The sequence below is a fragment of the Aspergillus lucknowensis genome (assembly GCF_044049455.1).
Source record: "Aspergillus lucknowensis strain CBS 449.75 chromosome Unknown BJX67scaffold_3, whole genome shotgun sequence".
In the NCBI taxonomy this organism is placed as follows: domain Eukaryota; kingdom Fungi; phylum Ascomycota; class Eurotiomycetes; order Eurotiales; family Aspergillaceae; genus Aspergillus; species Aspergillus lucknowensis.
The window spans coordinates 1017321-1040735 of record NW_027263547.1 but is presented as its reverse complement, the minus strand read 5'-3'; the positions used below and the strand labels follow the sequence as shown (position 1 = coordinate 1040735).

The following is a 23415-nucleotide window of genomic DNA, read 5'->3' as shown; positions in this document are numbered from 1 at the left end:
TTCAAAAGTGTTTCGTTGACTGGATATCTACAGTTCTTGATAGACCATAGATGACCTCGAATAATTCCAAATTCTAGTATAAGTCTCGCAACAAGGAGAGATAAGACTGTGGTTTGTACACCCTGCGCCTGTCACCGTGGTTCAGCATCTTGAAAGATACTAGACTTACCTTAGAGCCATATCACTATTCCTTCCGACTCTCACCTCCCTTCGACTGGAAGGCCTCGTCCCTAAACGCGTTACCCAAATCCAACGGCCAACTTAAGTAGCAGTAACATACCGATTCCCCATCTGCACCCTCCTCAACCCCCTCAACAACCTCTCATACTCATCCATCTTCCCCTCTCTCCCCTCGCCCACCCCCCTCACCTTCACCCTCTTATGCTTATTCACCCACCCTCTCACACTCCCTGCCGCACCCCCTCGATCCCTCCGATCCCCACCCACAGCACGCCCATCAATCTCGCGATCCAACATCCGACTAAACTCGCGATTCGCCGGCGAAATGAACAGCGGATCACACGTGCCGTCATGACGGACCTCCTCCTCGAAACACCGAAACTCGGACTCTGGGTTCGTGGTCGAGGGGTCGTACGCGTAGTGGTCGTCGCCGACGGCATTGTCGGTGCCCGAGTGGGCGGTCTCTGCGCGCTCCGGGCGGAGGATCGTGCGTTCGAACATGGCGAGTAGGTCGGACTTGGATTTGCGGGGGTGGTCATGCTCGGTTTTTGGCGGTGGTGCGTTGGACGGTGTTGTTGAAATGGGTCGAAGGGGGTGGGGGTGGATTTGGGTTTGTAGAGGGAGGGCCTGGAGTCTAGCTTGGGGGGTGAGGGTGATGAACGATCTGATGCGGGATGCCATGTTGGATACGATTGCGATTTGAGTCTGATGCTATAGTCGGATTGTCGAGGGCTTGGGAAGTGTTGAGTAAAAGAGGGACGAGTGGTTTTTATTCATATGGATAGCCGTCTTGGTCCATGGTTCTCCTCTCCTGACGTCACCTGTGCCACTGCGGACAATATCCACAGCGTCGAGGCCTGGGTGGTAAATGTGCCCAGTATCTAGATGGGAGCTACGTATCCTGGTAGGTTTGAGACAGGGAATTAGCTTCACGATGTCTGTCTTGCCGCTTCGTCGATGGTCCATCGACTGGATTATCTGGGGAAGCTTCACGTCCAACGCGGGGAGCTCTCACCATGAACCACGGATCAAAGCTGGGCTGTAGTCTCGCCACCGCGGCCGTAAGTGAAGGATCCACCTGACATATCATTGACGGCTACATCTCGAAGGCATGGTCCCCTCCCTACTCATAGTTCACGTGAAGCCTTGGGGTTGTAGAGATCGAAATCCGCCTTGGCTATAAGGACTCAATCAGAGGAATATAGCAAATGTACAGACATGCTAATGAGCGTCCAAAACCCTCAACACGTCGCTATTTAATGTACTTGAACCCCCTCATAGACTGGAATACCCTATAGACGCCGAACAGCGTCGACCCGATACCCATGCCGCCGGCACTCCACGCAGCGCCTTGGCGATACAGAGAGTTGAGCGGGATATGTCTGTTATCTGCAGGGCGTTTCTAGACACTGTTAGATACCCCACATTAATGAAACTTCGGCTGCTTCTCGGAGACATACGTGCAGACGACGGCCGGCTTGTTGGCCTCCGCGGCCGAGGAGGATTTGGAACATTGTAAGAGGTTTCTGAATTCGGAGAGGGATTTGATTTGATTTGATTTGATTGTAGGACTCGGAGTTTAGGCCGATGGCTCTTGCGGTGGTCTGGCGCTTTATATAATAAAGTTTGGATGACGAGGATGACGTCGAGATCTTGCGCTTTTGGATTGGTGGTTGGATCCATGGTTGCAGTGGAATAAGGTGATTTGCTCACACGAGGCTTTGATGCGACCTATAGTTGCGGTTACATTTAATGTTATGATTCTACGGCCTGAGGACGGCTTTTCATTCATGTATCTAATCCAAGCGTTTTCCCAAATCGTTCATCACCCGGCAAGGCTGGAGGTGGGGTTGAATAGTCTAGACCAAAATCATGCTCTTTCCGCAACATGTCGGATACTCTCAGCCTCATCATGCCTCCCCTGCAGCACAAGATTCGTGCCGAGATTGTGTCGAGTCGTCAATGTATTCTCATGGCTTGCCCCCAACACCTTCTCCTGCCCCTCCAGTGCCTCGCGGTAAACCAATTCCTCTTCGGCCAGTTTATCTTGAGACCCCAACGCCAGGCCCAGATTGACCAGGCTAATAAGTGTATCTGGGTGCTCTGGTCCTAGAGCCCGCTTTCTCCCCTCGACGATGCGTCGGTGCAGCTCCTCTGCCTCTGGATATTTCCCCTCTTGGTCTAGAAGTAGCGCGAGATTGTTGACGCTGCGGAGAGTTTCTGGGTGATTTGGGCCGTAAAGGGCTTCGAATCCACTGACTGCCTCGGTGTGCGCTGCTTCGGCCTCTGCGTATTTCTGCTGCCATTTTAATGCCAGTCCAAGGTTGTTAATGCTGGCCAGGGTGTCAGCGTGATTCGGCCCCAAGGCCTCCTTCTGGCGTTTGGCTAGTTCGCGATATAGGACTTCCGCTTCTGTGAAGTTGGGTATGTCTAGGAGGACGCGTCCAAGATTTTTCATCGTGTTGATTGTATCGAAATGCTGGGATCCAAGCGTCTCTTTTCTCCCCTGGAGAGCCTGTCTGTACATATCCTCGGCTTCGGGTAATTTGCCGTGGATCTCGAGTACAAGCCCGAAGTTGTTCGCGATCTCAACCATATTCGGGTCATGCTGTTTCAATTTCTCCCTGTGGTCCTGTAGACTCTGCTGATATAGCTCCTCAGCGCGTTCATAATCGCCGTTCAGCCCCAATACAATGCCGAGGTTGCTCACGCATCGCAGCGTAGCAGGATGGTCTGGACCCAGGACTGTGCCATGAGCATCGACGGCCTTCTGGAACGCAGCACCTGCCTCAGCAAACTTTTGCTGCTTCCGCAGGACCATGGCAAGTTCACAGAGGATGGCCAAGCTGTTTGGGTGGGTATCACCAAGCGCCTTTTCTATTTCCGCATACGCTCGTCGGTACAGATCCTCCGCGCTCTGCAATTGTCCAAGCTGCTCGTGGACAGCTCCTAATTCGCGCACTGTCCGTACTGTAGCATTGTGGTGTAAGCCAAGGGCTGCTTCCTGACCAGCTAGCGCTCTCTCGAACAGCTTAGTCGACTCTGAAAGCCTTCCTTGCCCACGATAAAGCAATGCGAGGTCATGAACAGACTGCAGTGTAGAGAGATGACCTGGGCCAAGGGACTTCTCACGTCCTGCTAATGCCTTGTTGAGCACCTCTTCCGCGTCCTGAAGTCTTCCAAGCCGGAAGTAAAGATCCCCAAGATTGTTTAGAACCGTCGTCGCAGTAGGATGCTCGGGACCAACGGTCTCTGTGTACCCATCGAGAGCCCTCCGAAGCATCTTCTCAGCGTCGTCCATCCTCCCCACCCGCGTGTAGACAATACCCAGGTTATTCACAGCTAGGAGCGTAGAAAAGTGGTTCGGGCCTAACGACTTCTCAAACCCCGTCAACGCCATCTGGCGCATTTTCTCTGACTCTGAGAAGTTGTTCTGCCGAAAATACACGCCGCCGATATTGTCCACGATCTCTAGAACAAGCGGATGGTCATCTGACAGCGACTTCTTCCTCCCCTCGAGAGCCCGCTCAAACATCTCCTTCGACGCATCGAGTCTGTCCTGCTCCGCATAAAGACTCCCAAGGTTATGCACCGTATTCAGAGTCGTCGGGTGATCAAACCCCAAAATCCTCTCTCTGGCCGCTAAATTCCGCAAAAACAGCCTCTCCGCGTCATCGAATCTCCCCTGGTCCAGATAGCAGCAGGCAAGATCGTTGAGTGTGCGCTGCGTATCAACATGGTCATCACCGAGAATCTGCTCCCGGATCCCCAGAAGCTCCTCCTGGATCGAAATAGCTTCCTGGAACCGCCCCTGCGTACGATAAATGGTCGCGAGGTCATCGCCTGCCGAGAGAGTCGCGGGGTGTTCGAGTCCCTGTTCGCGCTCTGCGCGCATCAGCGACTGGCGGTAGAGCGTCTCTGCGTTGGCTGCGCCGCCGACTTGGCGATAGATCGCGGCCAGGTCTTGGGGTGTGTTTAGCGCCGAGAGGTCTGGCTGACTTGGTGTTGCCATTATTAGTTGTTTGCTCAGCGCTTCGTTCCTTTGTTCATCTGGATTTCCTGCCGCCGATGCACCAAACCAGCGGCGAATCAACTCGGGAGAGCCGAACACGAAATATCTCTCGTGCGAACAAGGCGGCTACAGCTGAGAGTATTTAAGGAACAAAAGACACCTTGAGTCTCGTTCTGTCGTTTCCCTCGGGAGAAGAGAAACAGGCGATGGATCATCAGCCCTTGGCGGGGGAAATGGTGCGTGGCCGCTTTAAGTCGGTGGAGGCTCTCAGCGCTGGCGCCGAGCACGGCGACAACGGCCCCTTCCAGCCGCGCGTGGGCTCTCAGGAACAGGAGACGCCGGAAACTGCATTTAACACGTTGCCTTTCGAGATTCGCGCGATAATTGTCGGATACCTCCCAGTCTTGGACTATTACCACGCAAAGCTCGAGGGCTCCCGCCGCCTTACGGAGGTGATTCGACCTGCGTATTCCCGGTTCTCACGAGCGGAGTACCTCGAGGCGATCTGGAGAGAAGATGCACGCAAAAAGGGATTGCCAGAAGGTATGAACTGCCTGAACTACCAGAAGAGCCAGCACTGGTGCGTGTTGCAGCACTGGCTGGTGTCGCACCTACCGTGCCGTGGTATTCATGGACGATATTCTGCATCTGATTAGTCTGCTGTTGTTCCTGCCATCTCCATAGCGAAGCGATATCAAAATAGATCGTCCATGCGCTACATTGCTGGAGTAAGAGGATCTTGTGAATGGAGTATGAGTGAGCTGCTCGGTAACCGTTCTGGATGTAAGATTCTGGATGTAAGAACGGCTGTAGTCGGCTAGCCGGCTCTAGATACAAGACGTAGCGCGAGGCTGAATCTTCGCGTATAGACGTAGGCGAGGCCAGATAAGTACAGAATTAAATCTACTAGTAACGTGATGAAATGGAATCATCACTGCCGTAGCCACAAGCCCTGGCAACAAATTCAAACTCATGATCGTTTCTGCAGGTTGGTAGGTCTGACCATTTCTCCTTCAATGTGAGTTGACATTCTCCATCACCAGCTTTCTCATCTTGTTCTCTAGCGGTGTCGAATATGTAACGAAGCACTGCCCGACAGCCCATTTGCGCTCCGGCGCGTCGAAGGTAGTTCTTGGTATCTGGTGGCCACTCGCTCCGGTTGTTACTGCACCACTCGAGATTCTCTGCGGTGGGAGCTTTTTTCGCCCTAAGGCACTCAACCGCAATTTGGAAAATATTCACAAAGCCTTTTCGAAGCGACTTGTTGGTTTCAAGGTTCTTGCGCACACCGGGATCGAGATACCCGAGGATGTCGTCGTTGTCTTCTATCCAAAACTGGCCGTCATAGAGTCCATTCTGAATAAGGTCGAACATAATCTCACCGTGAAAGATCAAAGAGCTCCTCATTCGGGCGGATAGAAATCCTTCAATGCACTCTCCGCATGTGCACCCGTAGCGGAGGCATGCTCTACTAACCCCCAAAGCATCCTGCCCAAATAGCAGGGAGAGACAGGACACTGCGGCGTCAGGGTACCCTTCAAAGTGGTCCGATATGTTCAAGACCCTGAAAAAGCCGTATTCCTTTTGCGTTCGCATTTTCTCCAAAGTCTCCTGTAACGCTTCGAGCGGCGTGTACCCGCGAATATCACGGGCTGTCTTCCAGCGGTCCGCGTGGTGGACATTCTCAAGTAGCCACCGCATACTCAGGGGCTTGAGCTCGCAAGCCGTTAAATGCAAAAGCGTGGCTTCAGAGTTTGTCACTCGATCCCAACCGATCTTGTCATCGGCATGAGTGGCGAAAAAAGTTTTGAGTTCTTCATCCACAAGAGTAAGGGCTGCATGATGCAGCGGCAACGTGTGACGAAGTCTTTCCATTTTCACTTTCTTCACGTTAGTAGAGCCGTGTGCTTCAGAGATAGCTTCGAGCTCTTCGTCCTCAAGCTCTTCAGCGTGACTTCTACGCGGGTCGAAATCAGAAGCCGCCGGAATGGCGCGAGACTGATGCTGGAGATCGAACGAAAATGCGAAACATCGAGATGCTCCGATTCGGCGAAAACCACACGATCGCCAAAAGCCAATAGCACCAGATTGAACTCGAGCCTTTGTCGTCAAGCGTTCTTCTGCAGACTTGCCCACTAACCGTGATCCAATCTCAGTTGTTAGTTTTCCGGGAGTGACGAGCGCATGCAGAGTCCATGCTCGCTCAAAGGCCTCATTCGACCCGTAGAAAAGATCCGCATCTTTACCATCTGGCTTATCATCTAGGTAGAACAGCCTGGCTTTGTTCAAAAGTAAGGACACGATTTTCTTCCCCAGACCTTTCCCACGCAGACTTCGTGCCGTAACGCGAAGATTTTCGATCAGGAAAAGCGGGCCGTGGTCAAGTCCGTTTCCCCAAACACCAGTCCCTCTTTGCACTGGATGGTCCTTATACTTGGCCTTGACTGTTCCATATCGATCAAAAACATGGAAGGCCACATCGCTTGTTTCCACGCCGGCCGCGTCCATCTTTTCCCAGAGTTCAGAGCGCACCTCTCGACGAATATATCGAGCCAGAGCGGTCGCGACAAAGGCGCCATCACAAGTGCATTCAGCGACAAAAACTTTCATCCAACTGGACATGCTCATTCCCTCATCTGTCAAGAAGAGCCGAATTTTCACCGTTCGTGCCATGTTGCCGGAGGTGGTATACTCGTGCTCTTCAATGTCCCGTTCACAATCCAGGTCTTCGTTCTCATCTTCGAACTCCACTCCTGGTCATCAAGGAAATGTCAGTATAGCTCGCACATCTGGGATTTGACGCTCCTCCGTATTAGTGGAGGGAAGGAGAGCGCACTGCTTCGCTTGAGAGATACTCGGTCCCCATTCACTTTCTCTCTGTTACTTTCCATTCTTGTTTTCAACCTTGCTTTCTGGTGTGATTTGGATGAGGCCTTTACGATGTAGGAGAAGTAAAGGCAGGTGAGAAGCTAGATCGATAAGCGAGGTAGTATTATCTTCGCCTTCAAGCGCGGTGTTGTCCCCAAATTGGCAAACCCACAAGCTGCGGTTCACGCTGGCGAATTCCGGTCACATTCGATTACCCCCTTGCTGAGCATGCGGCTTGGATTTCTCATGGAATGCCGGGACACAGCCTCGCGCTAATACGTGGGATTGATTTCACATTCCGCTATCCACTACGATCCAATTAGCCATCCACTCCCCAACGGCAGGACCGTGGCCACGGCCGACTCCGGCTGTGCGGAGCCGAGAATGCGCTTATTCTGGACAGTCGGACTGTGCTATTCAACTGTGCTATTCAACTGTGCTATTCAGCTCCCAAATCTCTAGGTACATCAGCTATACCCGTTTCTCCCCTGCGGTTTGCCTTGCTGTGCCGCAAATCGGTTTTGGTGTATTGAAAGATCATACACATAATCCTTGCCAAAAATAAGCCCCCCTTACTCCGTGTATGTTGCATGCCAAATGGCAGCCATTGATAGGTCGATGGAATGGTTGAGGTTTCATGGCTACTATTGAGGCTTTTGAGACTGACTCTGCCGAATACCCTATCTATCCGCTCTGATGACAACAGATTGATTAGCACACGAAGCAATATCATTCCTCCATAAAAATGGAGGACTTCAAAGGTAAGTCTCTATCGTGGATAGTACTTGATCAGAGACCGATATCTCAGTTATCATTCGATCGCCCGTGTTTCACTTCCTTGTAGGAAGTGGAAAGGCCCACAATCCACAAGGAAGCCATACGCAAGCTGTCTTCCCCACTCTTCAATCTTATCAAGAATGGTTTGATGAAAGAGTCCATCGAAGGACACACCGTGCTAGAGGATGCGGAGGAGGATACGTTTATCGGTTTCTGTGAATTCGCTTACCTCGGGGTATACAAGACCCTACAGCATGACACGGGCCTGAGAAACTCTACCGAAAGTGAGGGCGAGCAAGACGTGGTACAACCTGAAAGAGAAATAGCGCTGGACGAAGGACCTTGTCCGCAACCAGAGCCCGAACTCAAGCCCAAATCTGAACCATCCGATTCTGAGAAAGTGGTAGGACAAGAATGGAACCCTATATGTGATCCTGCGCCGAACGGACGTGTTCGTATTGGGAACTCCAAAAGAAACCTCACCTCAAAGACAGGCATCCATTGCTTTCTCTGACATTCATTACTGCGCATTGCCAATGCCAGACACACAATTCCGACTTCTTTTCAGCGTGTTTGTAAGAGACTCTCATGCGGGGATCATACGCATTCTAATTTGTGAAGACTGTACGGATCCATTGCATCAAACACCAATCCAACCCAATGAATGATATTCGGGAGAAAGGCCTAGAAGATATGGTCCTTGCAACGGTCCCTCATCAAGGTCATCGTACGGGAGCGGAACGACAGATTCTAGTGGACCTGGAAGGCCTCGAGATTGGTCTCGAGAGGGTTCATCAAGCGTACGGACCGGTCAACTTTCATCTCGCTGAGCAACGACGGTCCAATCGTACTCGCACAAACAACCGGCCTATGAAGATTCGCCAAAGTTCCCCGGGTATATGGAAATGCAGAGCAAGTATCTTGCGGAATTTTTGAAGATGCGCCGTGCAGATGTGGTCACGACGGCATGGTTTCGACAAAGCTTGTGCAAGCTTCATTGCCTCACACAAGGGGAGTTTAAGGACTGAGCGAGCCCTCACTCAGGCTGCGGGGTAGTTGATGCCTGGTTGAAACAGAAAGAGACTTGTGAAGAGGGACGTGGTCCGTTCCACATGGACCCGGGGCTCTTTGCGCAGCACAACGCCGAGAGAATCATCACCCTTTTGCAAGAACAACGCAGCGGGCGACTACCCCATCCATCGAGCTGTATTCCACCCTACCCATGTCAAATACCGGTGCAACGCTCTCCTGGAGCACGGTGCTGATCCAAATGACGTCGGCTCGCTCGGTCTCCGGCCTCTCAACCTCGTCGTCGAGCGACAGAACATGGCCTCTGATGGGAAACTGGGCCTGTCCACGATGCTCCTGGCGCACGGGGCGGCTGTCAATGCGAGAGGTACAAAGGGAGGGACGCCTCTACTGCATTTTCTCCGGACGCAGAATACGGCGACATGGGGCGCGAGGCATTTTGAGAAGATGGTCTCGCTGTTTCTCGCGCATGGAGCGGATGTACATGCCGCCGATGACGACGGAACGTGTCCGCTTGATTTGATAAAAACTGCAGGTGAAAACATGATGGGCCTCTTGACGAAGGTTGATCCACAGCGTCAAGATGCTTGATAATCAGCCACGGCCGTGGCGGGTTTGGGGCGATGCTCCGTCCGGTTCCCTGATCGGAAGATCCGTTCCATCCGGGGGACTGAGCCCTGCATATCGGAGAATCTTAGAACTTGTCATCTATCATGGGTCTATATATGTAGCATTTAATCAACTTCCCACAGAAATATCATCCATACTGGCTGAACCCAATAAAATCGCTCAATAGCGAATCCCACTCCATGTCGTCGACCGGAAATCCATCGCCCAAATTACCATAGACATCCAACGGCGTCATGCTAACCCCATCGACCTGGACCCCCGCCGCCGTCGTCGTAGAAGTACTGGTATCCAACCTTGTTGCCGTTGCGTCCTGAGATGCCGCATGTCCCGTACCAACAATCGCCCTAATCTGATACGGATAGCACTGAGCAAGCAGCCGCATCTTCGAGCAAAGACTCCCCACGATATCCGTCTCCTTATCCGCAGCAGCAGAAGGCACGGACATGTCCTCAAATCTCATTTCCAGCACGTCGGCAAGCCCCGTGACAAGATCGGGATAATCTGCTGCGTCGACGATGGCCTGAACGTGGACCGGGTCTTGCGCGGGTGGCGAGCCGGAGCCAGTAATGAGATTGAGAAGCGCAAGAACGGCAGTGGGGATGTAGATTACTGCAGTGCAAATACGGGCGCTTGTGGTAATGGTCATATTGGCGATTTCGCAGCGCGGGAGGTTCCTGATCATGTAGATGAGCTCCTTGCTTCGCTCGATGATCCCCATCAGCATGGTTGTGCGGGCTGTGCTGGCGGGCGCTGAGTCTATGGTCCAGAGGTCCTCGCGAAGGGAGAGTTCCTCGAGTCGGATTTCTGCGTTCTTGAGTTCTATACGTACCGCATTTTCTATCCGGGTGGTCAATCTCTCTATCTCATTGAATCGGATCATTGTGGAAACGTGGGGATATATATACCCGTTGCTGGAGGGCTACCCTGGAGATCCCTTTCTACACTTGCCCTCAGAATATCAAATTGCCGCTGGAGAGAGCCCCGCGTAACATTGACCAGGGCCGTTCCCCCGCCTGCTTGTAGCGAGCCGTAAGCTTCGCCCATAGTCCCCAGGAAAGTCTGCAGGTGGATCAACGGCGCGATCCACCGATCCGATGGATACTCAGTCGAAACTATACGTTCGATGCATTCGTCAATTCGAGCGTCACGCCTCGTGATAGCCAGCCGACCAAGTGAGCCACAAAGACTGATACAGTACACAGTTAGCGTGCGTATCCCAAACCGACGTCGACTCCGACCTCAACTAGAGGAGACATTCTCACCCAACAGACAGGAAATACGTCCCGAGCAGCGCGCGCCGCTCGTCCAGAGTTAGATCATGCCTCCGATGCAACCCCAAATCATACAATATCGAAACACAAAGCTGAATCAACAGCAAGAGCCGCGGATGATGTCTCTCCGCAGGATACGCGTACCACGCACAGTGAACAAGCAGTCCCCGGAGGAGTTCAAGGTTCCTCTCAGACCCCGCCACAATCCTCAAGGTAACATGCCTCATGATCTCCCCGGCGACGGTCTCGCGCAGCGGGTGCGCACAGCGCATTGTCGCCGCGACAATGCACAGAAAGAGGAAGGGCTCGCGGTCCCGAAGGCGAGCGGCCGTCTCGCCGTGCGCGAGTACTACAAAGGGGAACCGGGACACGAGTTCAAGCTGGAAGGTCGCGACTAGCCGCTCGGCCTCGATTTCACTCATGAGACCCCGGTCGACGATTGACGGCTGGCCTGCGAGAACGGAGCCGGTCGGCGGGTCAGGGCCGTGCGACGGGTCGTTCGCGGCATTGAGCAGCGCGGCTATGTTGGCTGAATCCGGTTCCCGCTCGCAAGATGCGTGTGTGTCATTGGGAAGCGAGTTGCTGGTGTCGGGAGAGGGATTGGGCGATATCTGTCCAGTCTGCTGCGTCAGGGCTGCCAGCTGCGACATCAGCTCGTCGACCTTCTTCTCTAGCACCTCAACACGACTGTATGCATAATCAGGACTAGTCTCACAAGTGCTCCGTATTTTGGAAAGACTACCTTGGTGCAGCCCCACGCTTCCGCTTCCCCTGCGGAAGGTCGAGATATGTGCACGGCTTGCCCAAACGAGCGCATCGCTGGCACAGGTCGGCTGTCTGGGGCGTGCATTTTACCTTGGCAGCCGTACAGGCCACACATGCCCTCCTTTTGGCCGGAGATATTACGGCGCTCATGGCGTTGCAGGGCCGGCGAGACGGAGCGGTCGGTTGAAGTGGATGACGCTGAGTCGGGAGAACCGGAGCGTCCGGTCAGACCTGGTCAGATGGTTAGTAATCCGCCTGACGTGCATATAAGTATATCGAGAGAGTATCAGAATCAATCCTATGAACCACTGGAACATATTATACTATTGCTCTGACTGAAATAAAAATGTCCTCATACGCCATCACCGGAGCCTCCAAAGGCATCGCCCTCGAGCTCGTGCGCCAGCTCGCCGCCACCCCAACAAACACCGTCCTCGCCATCGTGCGAAACCCCGAAAGCCACGCCATATCCAGCCTCGCATCCACCCATCCCAACGTCCACATCCTTAAAGGCGACGTGACAGACCCCCAATCCATCCTCGAGGCCGCCTCAGCCGCAGCACGCATCACAGATGGGAAACTCGACGTGCTCATCCACTGCTCCAACGCCGTTGATATGTCCACCATGGCGTATAACCCGACGCAGTTCCCCTTCGACCCTGCCGCCACGCGCGCAGCGTTCGAGCCGTCGCTTAGCACGGCTGTCTACGGCGGACTGTGGACGACGAACGCGTTCCTGCCGCTGATCGAGAAGGGCGCGCAGAAGAAGATCGTGCACATCTCCACGGGGATGGCGGATCTAGATTTCACCCGTAAATCTGGCGTCAGCTATGGTGTTGCGTACTCTGTCGCAAAGGCCGGGATGAATGTTCAGGTTGCCAAGTATGCCGCGGAGCTGGAGCCCAAGGGGATCAAGGTGTTGGCTCTGAGCCCTGGGTGGGTTGATACGTGGGAGGGTAAGTGGCTTTGTCTTGCTGCGTTGGGATGTATGCTGATTTAGTCACAGGAGAGAAACCACCACAGGTAATTGAAGGATTAAACAAAATGCTCAAGGAGTTCCAGAAGGTTGAGCCGGAGCTCAAGGAGCAGATTCAGCCGGAGGAGAGTGTTCGGAAGTGTCTTCAGGTGATTGACCAGCTTGATGCTGAGAGGAGCGGTTTGTTTCTGAGCCACAATGGAAATACGAACTGGCTGTAGCGCACGACTGCTCGCGCACTACCAGCTGGGTGAGAGGCGTAGATGGAAGCGACTGGACATTTGATTAGGGCTTGGACTGTCTGGGAGATTGAGGATCATGGTGGAACAATGGAACTATCTTCTTTACCGGACTAGTGGCGTACTTTATCAAACAAGTTCAAAGGCGAGAGTCGCTAGCTTTCTCTATTCTTGTCGAGTCCTCAGGCACTGGCGTCTCTACAATCAACAGCTCCAACATTGCGAAGCCTCACCTTGACAACCCAAGGCATCGCATGATGTATGGAAGGCTACTGGTGGAAAATCACCCTGCACCCGAGACTTGAGCTCCAAGACAGCTTGGCCCTCGAGTCATGCAGGAAGCCAAAGCCGAAGCTCTTTCTCTGCGCGTGGGACTTCAGGCTAAATCAAGCTGCAGGCCTGCTGGACTGCTGATGAAAACCCCGCGATGCGCAATCGCCTCAACGAAAGGAAGGAGAACAGGTTCCTGAAAAACTGGACGGTTGAGGTGCCATTCAATATCAAACAGCCACAAATGTCCTTCACAAACCCCATCATCCCCGGCTTCTACCCGGACCCATCCTGCATCCGCGTCGGAGACACATTCTACCTCGCAAACTCCAGCTTCCAGTTCTTCCCCGGGATTCCAATCCACAAATCCAAGGATCTGATAAACTGGGAGCTCATCGGTATCTCTCAACTGCAACATAGCATCGAGATAGAAAGAGGATAGAATGCCCTAACAACACGCAGGAAACGCAATAAACCGCCCCTCGCAAATCTCGCTCGCCACCGCAACAACAAAAATCAACAATGCCGCGCGCCGCGAGATCTTCACCGGCGGTATCTACGCGCCGACGCTTCGGTTCCATGACGGGGTATTCTATATCGTCTGCACGAACTTAACGGGCACGGAGGACATGCCGCCGGACGCCGACCTGCAGCCCGCGAACTTCGTTATCACGGCGACGAACCTCGAAGATCCGAGTTCATTTAGCGATTTGATCTACTTTGATTTCTACGGCATCGATCCCAGTCTCTTTTTCGATGATCGCTCTGGGAAGGTTTACGTCCAGGGGAGCTGGATCTACGGGTACGACAAGGACCAGGCGACGGTGATCCGACAGGCGGAGATCGACCTCACGACTGGGAAACTTCTCACGGAAGCGCGGGATATCTGGGGCGGAGCGACGGGGAAGGTGCCTGAGGGACCACATCTCTACAAGAAGGACAGGTGGTACTATCTCCTCATCGCCGAGGGTGGGACGTTCGGTGGCCATAAGATCACCATGGCTAGATCGAGGGATATTTGGGGTCCGTATGACTCTTACACACGGAATCCTGTTTTAACTGCTGACGGCTCGAGTGGGCCGATTCAATGTGTCGGACACGGGGATATCTTTGAGGATGCGGCTGGGCAGTGGTGGTGCGTTATGCTTGCTAGACGCGAGGTTGGGAGGTCTTTTCCCTTAGGGAGGGAGACGTATATGACGCCCGTGAAGTGGGAGGAGGGGCAATTTCCGGTGTTCGACAGAGTGCGGCTCAACCAGGTTTGCTCCGGCCGGGATATCGCCCGGAAAATAGAAGCGACTGGTTTCACGGGTGTCTCTCTGGCGTCTCCATCGACACTGTACTTGAGGTCTCCTGAGCTCGAGAATTACCAACAGGTTGAAAAGGAGATTACACTGACGCCCACGGAGGCTGAGTTGGGCGCGCCAGCTGGAACGCTTACCTTTGTCGGACAGAGGCAGACGTCTCTCGATTCTGTGGCGAGGGTTCTACTCCCACTTTCTGGCAATGGCTCACCCCTCGAGGGCTCATGCGGATTAACTGTGTACAAAGACACGTTTCGCTATGTGGCACTTGAGTACAGTGCACGGAATTCAACGCTGAGCTTGAAGATCCAGGAGCCATTGAAACCCCTGACCACGCTTCGTTCAGTCGCCGTCCGGGGTGCAGCGTCTATACTGCTATCTATAACGTCGACTGCAGAAGCATACACTTTTGAGTGTGTAAAGAGTGCTACCGCGGGAGGCAGGGAGGGTGAAGCACTAGGACAGGTGGCGTGTTCTGCGCTGAGCGGCGATGACTTTACAGGTACGTTATGCTCATGGTCAACGACATTGCCAGTATGTGGATGACTGACAGTTGATGCAGGGACCGTTTACGCGATATATGCATGTGGACGCAGTACGCCCGTCACATTCCGGGACTTCGAGATCAAGAACGAGTCGTAGATATCCACAGTTTAGAATGCAATGATCGTAACCTTGCAAAGTCTCCCCGAGCTCCCCCACGAGTATGATGATTTGATCGCCATAAAGTCGGCGACAGTTCCACTGCTGTTTAATCTCTCACAATGCTCCATCTAGCAGTCAGGGCAAGTGCGATGGGGCTTGTCGACGACGAAGGTCCAGGTAACGATTGCGCCTTCCCATCCAGGAATATAGAGCGTACCTTCCTGGAAATTGAGCCCATACTGAATGAAGCAGGTGCGATGGTTGCTCCTTACTTAGTCTTTGCATTTCCCCATCGTGCCTTCCCGTCACAATTGTTATGGTTCCTCTATTTTCATCAGGCAGTCGTTCCTGGCGAGGGCTCTTGAAGACACGGCAGTTCGCACACAAAGCAACGGGAAGATTTGACCCTGAAAACGAACCACTCTCTGAACAGGCTAAATCTGGGGGAAGGAAGGACTCCACAACTCCAAAGTGAGCCGCTGGGGGCGTGTGCCGAAGTCCGAGCCCTTGATTGGTGTTTATAAAAAGATGAAGCCGAGTGGCACCTCGAGGTGGAGATTCCAAGCTCTTGGCTTGGGCATGACTTGAGTCATGGAGGGCCTGTCGAGAGGCAGCCCAGCGGATGTTCCCCAATCCACTTTGTAACGTTCGTTGATCCGGTGATGGATGAGGTTTTGTCCATACGAAGTGGTGGGAATGTCATGAACACTCATTCGAGCTCTTATAAAGATGGCCGTCGGCAAAGCATTCTTTCACTCGATCATGATACGCGGCTTCCTCCTCCACCTTCCTTTGGATAAAGCTCTCCGCACTGATACACCAGTACGGACTGACGACCTGATCAAACACTTTCCTGGTGCAATGTTCCTCGCAGTACCTGGGTTGGATGTGTTCGTTGAACACCCTGCAGAGCCCTTTTGGGCTATGGGCGGCTTGGAAGTACCAGAAGCTCCCTCTATTCCAGCATGTCCCCATGGTCCGGGAATGGGAGATGTCTAGGTATTTAGCTTTCCGTTCCTGCTCTTCGAAAGTGTCTATAAACTCATTAATAGTTTTATCGAACGTCTGTAAATGTTCCCCGTGTTCAATGTCATCGATAGGCTGACCAGTGAGAGAGTAAGGGGGCGTTTGTAGTTCTACCAGAAACGAGCACGCCCATTCTAGATCAATCAAGGATGTAATATGCCAGTTGTCATCAACGAAGATATTACTTGGGTGAAGATCGGTAAGCGTCAGGTAAAACGGCCCGTTGCGATATTGACGGGAGATGAATTGAGGGAGAAGGCCACGCATCATGGTTAAGGCGGCAAATTGTTGCTGTCCGTCATCCAAGTCGTGGATAGCATTCGGCTGATAATAGATTCGATTGTCGTGGCATTGTAGAAGGTCGAGAAGATAAGGCTCTATTGCCTGGTAAGTTGAGTCTCTTGGAATCGTGGGAATACCTTCATTCTCCAGTGTTTGGAGCCGGAGTGTCAATGGCCGGTTGACTATGCTGATTCCACCTTTGTTGTTCAGTGTCAGGGACCCGATTCGGGGCAATGGCGTCCGGTTGAGCGAGATCATGATGTTTGCAAGATCGCGAAACAAAGTCTTGCGGCGTACTTTGCCTTCGAGTAGGTGCATTTTCCAAGTGTCAGAGAGCATATTGCCTGCCTTCATAAAGCTGATGATCATGTACCCTGTCCTCAGGGGGTGGGACCGCTTCATGCCAATGTATGGGCATGTAAAATGTCGCAGTCATGAGCGCATGGCCTGCGTGGCACGCCACCAGAACCCAGACAATGGATTTGTTGAAGCTGGTTCAGCGAACTGGAAAGACCGGTTGAACAAGGAAGGCACCAAGTAGAGGAAGCCATCGTTCACTCACTGTTGTCTCATCAGGGAAAGAAACCCAGTAAAGACGGGGAATAGGCACATCTGGACAATTCTGGCGCATCCAAATGTAGGTCGCGACTTCGCACCGGGGCTTCTCGTCGACATTCCCAGGATTATTCGCCTCCCCTGTTTTGAACAGCAGGGGGATTCTTACGAGGACGCGTTCTTCGGACGTGGGGTTCAGGCAAACTGGAATACAAACGTTGTAGCTGCCAAACAGCCAGTCTGCTGCATCCGCTACTTCACAGCGTGACACGCGGAGATGAAAGGAGACCAGTTCTTCAATGTCAGCCTTATGGGCATGAAGGTGAGACCAGAATTCTTCTTGTTTCTGGGGTTAGTCCAGTTTATGGAGGATGTTGTCATCGTCTGTCAAGGCATCTGCCAGCGAGATGCTGTTTCCCCAGAGGAGAGGGAGAGTTATTGGCATGACGGTCTGGCAGGGAGATGTCACCGATGAAGATCTCCTGTTGCACGGCGAGTTGGCCATGTCGAGAGCTGAGCCACGTGACAATATACATCGTGCACGTATACAAACACTTATTGTACAGACCTCAGCGAGAGACGCATTATACCAAGGTGAATGAAACGGCTGTTTCAACAATGTATAAATTACTCGCAGTGACCAACAATACAACCAAGTGGCAACAGTTATGTAGATTTCTGTCATTATGCAAATACTAAATTCAGGGAATAAAAGCGACCGAAGGCATTCCTCAGACTATCCACGGCCAAGAAGAGCAATTTCCCAGTCCACCAGACATAACTCACTCACGCTGTCGCTCGACCTAATCAAATAATCGAGAAGAGGAACGCGCTTACAGAGCAAGAGCAACACCGAGGACGCCGACGGCACCGAGCATGCTCGCGAGAACAGACGGGCTGATCATACCAGCGGCGTCGCCATCAGCGCCCTCATTATCACTGCCAGAGGAGGACTGCTCGTCGTCTCCGCCCTGGCTGTTGCTGCCGCCGGTTGGGCCGGCGGGGACGTCAACGTCCCAGGCGGACTCGAGGTAGTCGCGGACATCCGGGGGGAGGTCGGTTGCCCATGAGGGCAAGTGGCCTTCCTGGACCTCGCTGTAGAGCGAGGAGAGGGAGGCAGGCGTGGCCAGTTCCTGGAAGACGGAGGGCGGGAGGGCAGTTTGGATCTGCGAGAGGATGGAGCTGGGGATGTCGGTCAGGGGTCCCAGGTTGCTGTCGCTGCTGTCGTCGGCGCTGCTGCTGCTGCTGCTGTCGTCGGAGCCGAAGTCAAAGCTATCGTCGGAGCTGGAGCTGTCGTCGGAGTCCGAGCCAAAGTCGTTGGTGGTGTCGATGTCGTCGAGGTAGTCGCTGTCATCGAGGTACTGGTCCAGGCTGTTGTCGCCAGTTGGGATGGCACCGCCGCTCTCACTGTTCTAGTTAGTATTCGAGTAATTGGGTCTCTTCGACGCGGTGTTGGCTTACGTCTGCGAGGCCAACGCATCCATGGCATCGTCGTACCAGTCCTGGCCGAGGGCCAGGGGCGAAACCGCCAGGAGGGCAAGGAACTTGGCGTGCATCTTTTGATAGTCAAAGATAGAAGTTGGTTGAGAGAGCGTTGGCGAATGAAGAGTTGGTAAAAGGAGCGACGAGAAGAGAAGAATGATAATGGGTGAGATCCAAAGGTCCAAACTCCCTCCAGATCTTCAAAGCAGCGCAAAGGGCCCCTTTTAACCCTGATCCGAAGAGCCGAAGTAAGGACTGGACCCTGCCCTCCACTCCAAAAAGCAAAGTTCAGCCGCGGGAACACCCAGCTCGAATCAGAGGGTCCCGAGATGGCGAATCTTCGATTTTCTCGTATTCAGCCTCCAGGCTCGCACAGGGCGAGGGGCGCCATTGGGTGCTCCGATCTCGTGTTGCACACCATCCATCCATGGAAGATCCTGTCGGAGAAAGGGCCGGCTGCAACCGCCGCAGATGTTTCTTTCATCGAGTCTTTCCATGAGTCAACACAGCCAGCGGTCAGTGTTGCTCGCCATCCAGGCTGCACCAGGCTGCAGTGCTGGCACCAAAAAGATCCAAGTTGAAATACGAACGCCATCGCAGCTATGCCAAGATATTTGGATGGGTTCCAGATCCAATCAAAGCCCTCCGCCAAATTGAGATCCCCAAGAGATGAACCAGGGCCCAGGGGACTGCGGTTGCAGCCGGTGAGACACGCCGTCTCCGTCTGACTCGTCAAGTCTAGGCTGTTGAGACTTGCCACGGTCTCTGCCAAGTGCAGACAAGAACTTGAGGCGATGCAGTCGACAGCCAAGGAGCTCAAAAGCTGCAAAGGATTCTGCAATCTTCCAGGCTGGCCGAAATATGCATAAAATCTTATGTCCGATTATGCATACGTAATCCCACGCTCTCCAAATCATCCAACACGACCCTCGATTATAAGCGACCATCCTCCCACCCACTCATCTCACCCAGGTAAACAACATGCTCAGCCAAGAGAACCCCCAAAAGACAACACCCGCAGAGAAAAAGCGACTGCGCGATCGCCGAGCGCAGCAAAACCTCCGCGACAAGAAGCTGCGACACACGCAAGAGCTCGAGCAGAAGGTGGCCTACTGCGAGGAATACCACAGCGACGCCGGGGTGCAGCGGCTACTCCAGCATATTGAGGGGCTGAGACAGCAGAACGAGGTGCTCGTCTCGCGGCAGAGACAGCTCAGCGCACTTGTTGGGTCGTGGGAGGACGCACCGCGTGCAAACGGCCGTGCCAGCGAGACAGCATATCCTCAGGCTGAGAAGGGCAATGGATATCGTTGGAACGGAGACAGCGCATCTTCGGAGGCTCAACGTTCCTCGACGGGCGGGATCGATGCACCAAATGACCATTCCCCCAGCTCAGCAACCGACATCTCATCCTCGCGCGCATTGTCAGAACCTCAGAGTCGCTCAACGCCTCAGTCCCCCGCGTGGTCCATCCTCCCCCTGCACACCGACAACTTCGCCTCCCCATCCACAATAAGCTGCCCCTGGTTCGCCTCCCCAGACATCATCGCCACGTCCCCCGACACCCCCTCCTCCCCTCTAGACATCCTCTACGGCTCGCGCACAAACCCCCTCGCAAACATGATCCACAAGCGCCTCCGACGCCGCCCCGTCCGCGACCCAGAATGCCTCGCCCTCGGCTGGACAATCTACCACATGTCCAAGTGGCTGTTCTCGCCCACCCCGCAGCGCTACGCAACCCTCCCAAGCTTCCTCAAACCCACCCGCGAGCAACTCGAGCTCGCGCACCCCATGAACCTCGACTTCATCGTGTTCCCGCGCGTGCGCGTCAACATGATCCGCAACTGGAGGGTGTATCTCTTGCCGCGCAAGCGGGAGGACCTGTTTGGGCTGTACTGCTGCTGCGCGAAGGTGCGGTGGCCGTGGGGAGAGGGGATACTGGAGCGGGATGCGGACAACGAGCTGCGGATTCGGGCGGACTTCTACGAGACGTTTATGCGCGAGGATGGGTGGGGGATTACCGCTGAGTTTTTGCGGGCGTATCCGGATGTCGTCGAGGGGGTGGATATGGCGGCTATTCATTATGAGGTTGTATAGTGCTGCAAGCGCTTGATATGGCTAGGGTCTACCCTTTACCTAGGTATGAGAGTACAAAGCCAAATACAAATAGTCACATCACTTTTGTAGTCTAGTCTAGATTCTTACATTTTAAGGTACCATGCTACTACGCCTCAAGGTTAACAGGGAACTTCTCGCGAATCTTCTTCCCAAACTTCGTCAGCAACATCGCAATAGGCACAAACGCCAGCGCCAAAAACCCCAGCAACGAATTCCCCCACCCCAGCCCCAACGTCTCATACATCTTCGGACCCGCAAGCGGCAACAGCGCACCGACCAGGGACCTGGACGCCGTCAGCGCCGCGTTCGCCGACGCCGCATACGCCGGGTAGCAGTCGATCGTGTAGATCTGGATAGGCATGTACACGCCCATCAGCGCGACGCCAAAGGGCACCATCCCGATGATGGGCACGATCCAGTGCACCTGCTTCTCGGTGGTCCAGCCGTACCAGAAGAACGAGATGGGGAGGAGGGAGGCCCAGAAGACGAGCATGGGCAGGCGCATCTCGGGCTCGACTTTGCCTGCGTTGCGGGCGGCGAGCTTCATGACGACTTTGTCGCTTGTGAGCGCTTGGAGGACGAGGTTTGAGAAGAAGCCCAGGCCTATCCCGAGGTAGGCGAGTCCTGTTAGGCCCGGGGAGAAGCCGTATTGGTCTTCGAAGACGGAGGGGATGGTTGTGAAGAAGAGGTAGAGCAGCCCGTAGTCGAGGGACATGTATGTTGCCAGGAAGAGGACGATGGGGGACCGGAAGAGGAGGACGAGGGGCCGTTTGAGGCCGAGCTTGAGGATGCGCGATGGCGAGATCCCGCCCTCCGGGTCGTATACGCTGCGGAGGTCGGACCGACCGAGCTCCTTGGCTAGGCGTGCTGTCTTGCGGCGGACGAGGACCGGCGCGTAGGTCTCTTGGTTGAAGAGCTCGATTAAGGATGCGAGCACTCCGCCCGTGATGAGCAGAAGCCAGAACACCCAGCGCCAGCCGAGCGACTCGCCGACGAAGCCGCCTGTGATGGGACCGACGATGGGCCCGATGAGCGGTCCCATGCTCCAGATGGAGGTTGCGACGCCGCGCCTGGTGACAGGGAACAGGTCGGCGATGATGCCGGCGCCGAGAGTGATGCAGCCGCTGCCACCTATGCCCGCGAAGAAACGGAAGACGATGAGGGCGGGGACGTTCGGGGCGAGGGCGCAGCCGATCTGCCAGACGACGAAGAACCAGTTCGCGGAGCTGAGGACGATTCTGCGGCCGTAGATTTCGCTCAACGGGGCGAGGAGTAAGGGGCCGAACTGCTGGATTAGCTTCATACAATGGCAACGTTGCGAGGAACGTACCGTATATCCCAAGAGGTAGATGCTGACGCTAAAGGACAGCAGCGTCTGGTCTGTCACCCCAGTATCGTCCATCAGAGACCGCAACGCCGGTGAGAACATGCTGGACGCGAGCGGCGAAATGAACGTGACGGAGCTCACAAGCGCCAGGAGCGTCCATTTGCGACTTTCAGGGAAGTTCAACGGGTGTGCCGGGTCATCCTGTCCATCCCAGCCGACTATACCGCGATCCAGGTCCGTCTCCGGGAGCTTGGGGGCAGTAATAGTCTTCGCAACGGGGTCGACAACGGTGGTTTCGGCGTTTGTGGGCGTCTTCTCGAGATCTCCAGCGCTCTCCACGTCTTTCTCCAGATCGGGCTGTAGCGGGGAAGGCTTCTCAGCCTGCGCGGGGTCGACTGGCGTCTGGCTGCGACTGGAGGACGCTGTGGTCGCCATTTGGTGGAGAAGTTCAATGTTTGCGAGGCCAGGAAAGGTAAGATACTAGGGGATGGGAGAAAGAATTGTGGAAGTGCCAGACCAGGATCAAACGCAGACGGGAGATCAGTCTTTATACTCTCGCAAACAGGCTCTCGGACCCTGGGGCCGAATCCGATGCGCGGGAAACCGGTGATAGACATTGAATATCCAAATTAGGGCGATTGCGGCGGCGGAATTGGTAGCCAGGCCAGCTTCCCACGGGGTTAACGGAGAATGCGTTTGATATCCATCACGGATCCTGCCTCGTCGCTTGATTTCTTCCCAGCTTCTCACGCTGAAAGAGAGAAGGGAATATGACAAACCATTGACGCCGTGGGACGCATTCGAGAATCCTCTTCCCCCAACAAGAGACCAAACCAGCAAGGATAGTCGGCTGGCTTGCACACCCCTGATTCAGCGCTCCACAGCTGCACAGGATTCACCAATAACCCACCTTTGAATCAGCGCGCTGAATCAGTATGGGGCGTGTCGGGTCTTCCCGATCGCTCCCTGGGACTTGATCAGAGCCATGCTCTGGAGTCGCGGGTTGCGGTGTTATCTCCGTTACGGCGTCCAGTCGTCTGTCATTGATTTGGCGCTGAATCTCCCATCTGAGGGAAATGCGCACCTTGTGCAGTCGTCCAATCCTGCGCTGCTCGGAATATGCACATGGCGCGCATGCCTTGCTCGGTGCGCGACAAATCGCATGGCAATGACTGGACGCAACAGCATGTACTGAGAGAGAGAGGTTTAATGGAAGAATTTGGAGGGAGGAAAGAACTTGAAGGAATTTAATGTATCTCTTGAAACCGTTAACCGTGGGCGTCTGGCATCCCCGGCCCTCGGCTGGTCTTGCCGCTGCCGTCGCCGCGGTGAAGCACTGGCACAGCCGAGAGCCTGCTCAGGAAGGGTTAAAGAAGTATAGAAAACACTTGAAGGCGCCAAATACATACTAGATTGTTCATTCAGAGGCTATTTCAGATTTACATTTTAATTTACAACTCTCTCTCATGTCCCATACCCTCCTTCCTCTCACGCCCGCCTGTTTTAGCAACTGGACTCAACACTGCCGTCCAACACCAACAAACGCTCCTCTGCAACACATCCAAGAACCGAAGCCCTCCGTCCGTCCCAGTGTTATGGGCGTTGTCAAGCCAAGCTCTATACCAAATACTCGCCCTGAGGCCATCGTTCCGAAACCAA

The 23415-nt window shown here is 54.1% G+C and overlaps 11 protein-coding genes across 11 annotated transcripts; 3 read left to right on the top strand and 8 right to left on the bottom strand.

The window, feature by feature from the left end:
- Nucleotides 1-184: 184 nt before the first annotated feature.
- BJX67DRAFT_377428 (uncharacterized protein) lies at nucleotides 185-861 on the bottom strand (the record flags this gene model as incomplete). The annotated part of the gene is made up of 2 exons (XM_071032106.1): nucleotides 185-230; nucleotides 281-861. The coding sequence occupies 2 exons, from the start codon at nucleotides 859-861 to the stop codon at nucleotides 185-187; spliced, it is 627 nt and encodes a 208-aa protein (XP_070890665.1).
- Nucleotides 862-1111: 250 nt separating this feature from the next.
- BJX67DRAFT_342798 (uncharacterized protein) lies at nucleotides 1112-1796 on the bottom strand. The gene is made up of 2 exons (XM_071028079.1): nucleotides 1641-1796; nucleotides 1112-1582 (listed from the first exon to the last, which is right to left on the bottom strand). Exons 1-2 carry the CDS (start codon nucleotides 1692-1694, stop codon nucleotides 1433-1435), a joined length of 204 nt encoding a protein of 67 aa, XP_070890664.1. The 5' UTR covers nucleotides 1695-1796; the 3' UTR covers nucleotides 1112-1432.
- Nucleotides 1797-1948: 152 nt separating this feature from the next.
- On the bottom strand, nucleotides 1949-3891 carry BJX67DRAFT_342797 (TPR-like protein). Its single transcript, XM_071028078.1, has one exon. It carries the CDS (start codon nucleotides 3713-3715, stop codon nucleotides 2051-2053), a length of 1665 nt encoding a protein of 554 aa, XP_070890663.1. The 5' UTR covers nucleotides 3716-3891; the 3' UTR covers nucleotides 1949-2050.
- Nucleotides 3892-4419: 528 nt separating this feature from the next.
- Nucleotides 4420-7083, bottom strand: BJX67DRAFT_389187 (uncharacterized protein; the record flags this gene model as incomplete). Its single annotated transcript, XM_071034472.1, has 2 exons — nucleotides 4420-6945; nucleotides 7029-7083. The coding sequence occupies 2 exons, from the start codon at nucleotides 7081-7083 to the stop codon at nucleotides 5099-5101; spliced, it is 1902 nt and encodes a 633-aa protein (XP_070890662.1). The 3' UTR covers nucleotides 4420-5098.
- A 2468-nt stretch (nucleotides 7084-9551) lies between these two features.
- BJX67DRAFT_167249 (uncharacterized protein) lies at nucleotides 9552-11721 on the bottom strand. The gene is made up of 4 exons (XM_071025030.1): nucleotides 11510-11721; nucleotides 10759-11454; nucleotides 10402-10682; nucleotides 9552-10333 (listed from the first exon to the last, which is right to left on the bottom strand). Exons 1-4 carry the CDS (start codon nucleotides 11680-11682, stop codon nucleotides 9624-9626), a joined length of 1860 nt encoding a protein of 619 aa, XP_070890661.1. The 5' UTR covers nucleotides 11683-11721; the 3' UTR covers nucleotides 9552-9623.
- A 127-nt stretch (nucleotides 11722-11848) lies between these two features.
- On the top strand, nucleotides 11849-12956 carry BJX67DRAFT_342793 (SDR family oxidoreductase). The gene is made up of 2 exons (XM_071028077.1): nucleotides 11849-12488; nucleotides 12539-12956. Exons 1-2 carry the CDS (start codon nucleotides 11879-11881, stop codon nucleotides 12727-12729), a joined length of 801 nt encoding a protein of 266 aa, XP_070890660.1. The 5' UTR covers nucleotides 11849-11878; the 3' UTR covers nucleotides 12730-12956.
- A 305-nt stretch (nucleotides 12957-13261) lies between these two features.
- On the top strand, nucleotides 13262-15498 carry BJX67DRAFT_389184 (putative xylosidase/arabinosidase; the record flags this gene model as incomplete). Its single annotated transcript, XM_071034471.1, has 3 exons — nucleotides 13262-13415; nucleotides 13480-14823; nucleotides 14884-15498. 3 exons carry the CDS (start codon nucleotides 13262-13264, stop codon nucleotides 14961-14963), a joined length of 1578 nt encoding a protein of 525 aa, XP_070890659.1. The 3' UTR covers nucleotides 14964-15498.
- Nucleotides 15499-15665: 167 nt separating this feature from the next.
- BJX67DRAFT_369767 (kinase-like domain-containing protein) lies at nucleotides 15666-17334 on the bottom strand (the record flags this gene model as incomplete). The annotated part of the gene is made up of 4 exons (XM_071030812.1): nucleotides 15666-15770; nucleotides 15801-16670; nucleotides 16837-17175; nucleotides 17299-17334. The coding sequence occupies 4 exons, from the start codon at nucleotides 17332-17334 to the stop codon at nucleotides 15666-15668; spliced, it is 1350 nt and encodes a 449-aa protein (XP_070890658.1).
- Nucleotides 17335-17595: 261 nt separating this feature from the next.
- On the bottom strand, nucleotides 17596-18512 carry BJX67DRAFT_167207 (uncharacterized protein). Its single transcript, XM_071025029.1, has 2 exons — nucleotides 18291-18512; nucleotides 17596-18236 (listed from the first exon to the last, which is right to left on the bottom strand). Exons 1-2 carry the CDS (start codon nucleotides 18383-18385, stop codon nucleotides 17663-17665), a joined length of 669 nt encoding a protein of 222 aa, XP_070890657.1. The 5' UTR covers nucleotides 18386-18512; the 3' UTR covers nucleotides 17596-17662.
- A 580-nt stretch (nucleotides 18513-19092) lies between these two features.
- On the top strand, nucleotides 19093-20596 carry BJX67DRAFT_167205 (uncharacterized protein). Its single transcript, XM_071025028.1, has one exon. It carries the CDS (start codon nucleotides 19293-19295, stop codon nucleotides 20406-20408), a length of 1116 nt encoding a protein of 371 aa, XP_070890656.1. The 5' UTR covers nucleotides 19093-19292; the 3' UTR covers nucleotides 20409-20596.
- Nucleotides 20536-22191, bottom strand: BJX67DRAFT_377416 (MFS transporter; the record flags this gene model as incomplete). Its single annotated transcript, XM_071032105.1, has 2 exons — nucleotides 20536-21714; nucleotides 21760-22191. The coding sequence occupies 2 exons, from the start codon at nucleotides 22189-22191 to the stop codon at nucleotides 20536-20538; spliced, it is 1611 nt and encodes a 536-aa protein (XP_070890655.1).
- Nucleotides 22192-23415: the final 1224 nt, after the last annotated feature.

Excerpts from the sequence above, each read along its gene's own strand:
- BJX67DRAFT_342798 (XM_071028079.1), bottom strand. The coding sequence starts at position 1,694 with ATGTTCCAAATCCTCCTCGGCCGCGGAGGCCAACAAGCCGGCCGTCGT. Across the intron at positions 1,583-1,640 it reads AAGCCGGCCGTCGTCTGCAC|AAACGCCCTGCAGATAACAG; the intron begins GTATGTCTCCGA and ends AACAGTGTCTAG.
- BJX67DRAFT_342797 (XM_071028078.1), bottom strand. The coding sequence starts at position 3,715 with ATGTTTGAGCGGGCTCTCGAGGGGAGGAAGAAGTCGCTGTCAGATGAC.
- BJX67DRAFT_167249 (XM_071025030.1), bottom strand. The coding sequence starts at position 11,682 with ATGAGCGCCGTAATATCTCCGGCCAAAAGGAGGGCATGTGTGGCCTGT. Across the intron at positions 11,455-11,509 it reads AAGCGTGGGGCTGCACCAAG|TCGTGTTGAGGTGCTAGAGA; the intron begins GTAGTCTTTCCA and ends TTATGCATACAG. Across the intron at positions 10,334-10,401 it reads GGGTAGCCCTCCAGCAACGG|AAAATGCGGTACGTATAGAA; the intron begins GTATATATATCC and ends CCACCCGGATAG.
- BJX67DRAFT_342793 (XM_071028077.1), top strand. The coding sequence starts at position 11,879 with ATGTCCTCATACGCCATCACCGGAGCCTCCAAAGGCATCGCCCTCGAG. Across the intron at positions 12,489-12,538 it reads GTGGGTTGATACGTGGGAGG|GAGAGAAACCACCACAGGTA; the intron begins GTAAGTGGCTTT and ends ATTTAGTCACAG.
- BJX67DRAFT_167207 (XM_071025029.1), bottom strand. The coding sequence starts at position 18,385 with ATGCACGCCAAGTTCCTTGCCCTCCTGGCGGTTTCGCCCCTGGCCCTC. Across the intron at positions 18,237-18,290 it reads GATGCGTTGGCCTCGCAGAC|TGAGAGCGGCGGTGCCATCC; the intron begins GTAAGCCAACAC and ends TAACTAGAACAG.
- BJX67DRAFT_167205 (XM_071025028.1), top strand. The coding sequence starts at position 19,293 with ATGCTCAGCCAAGAGAACCCCCAAAAGACAACACCCGCAGAGAAAAAG.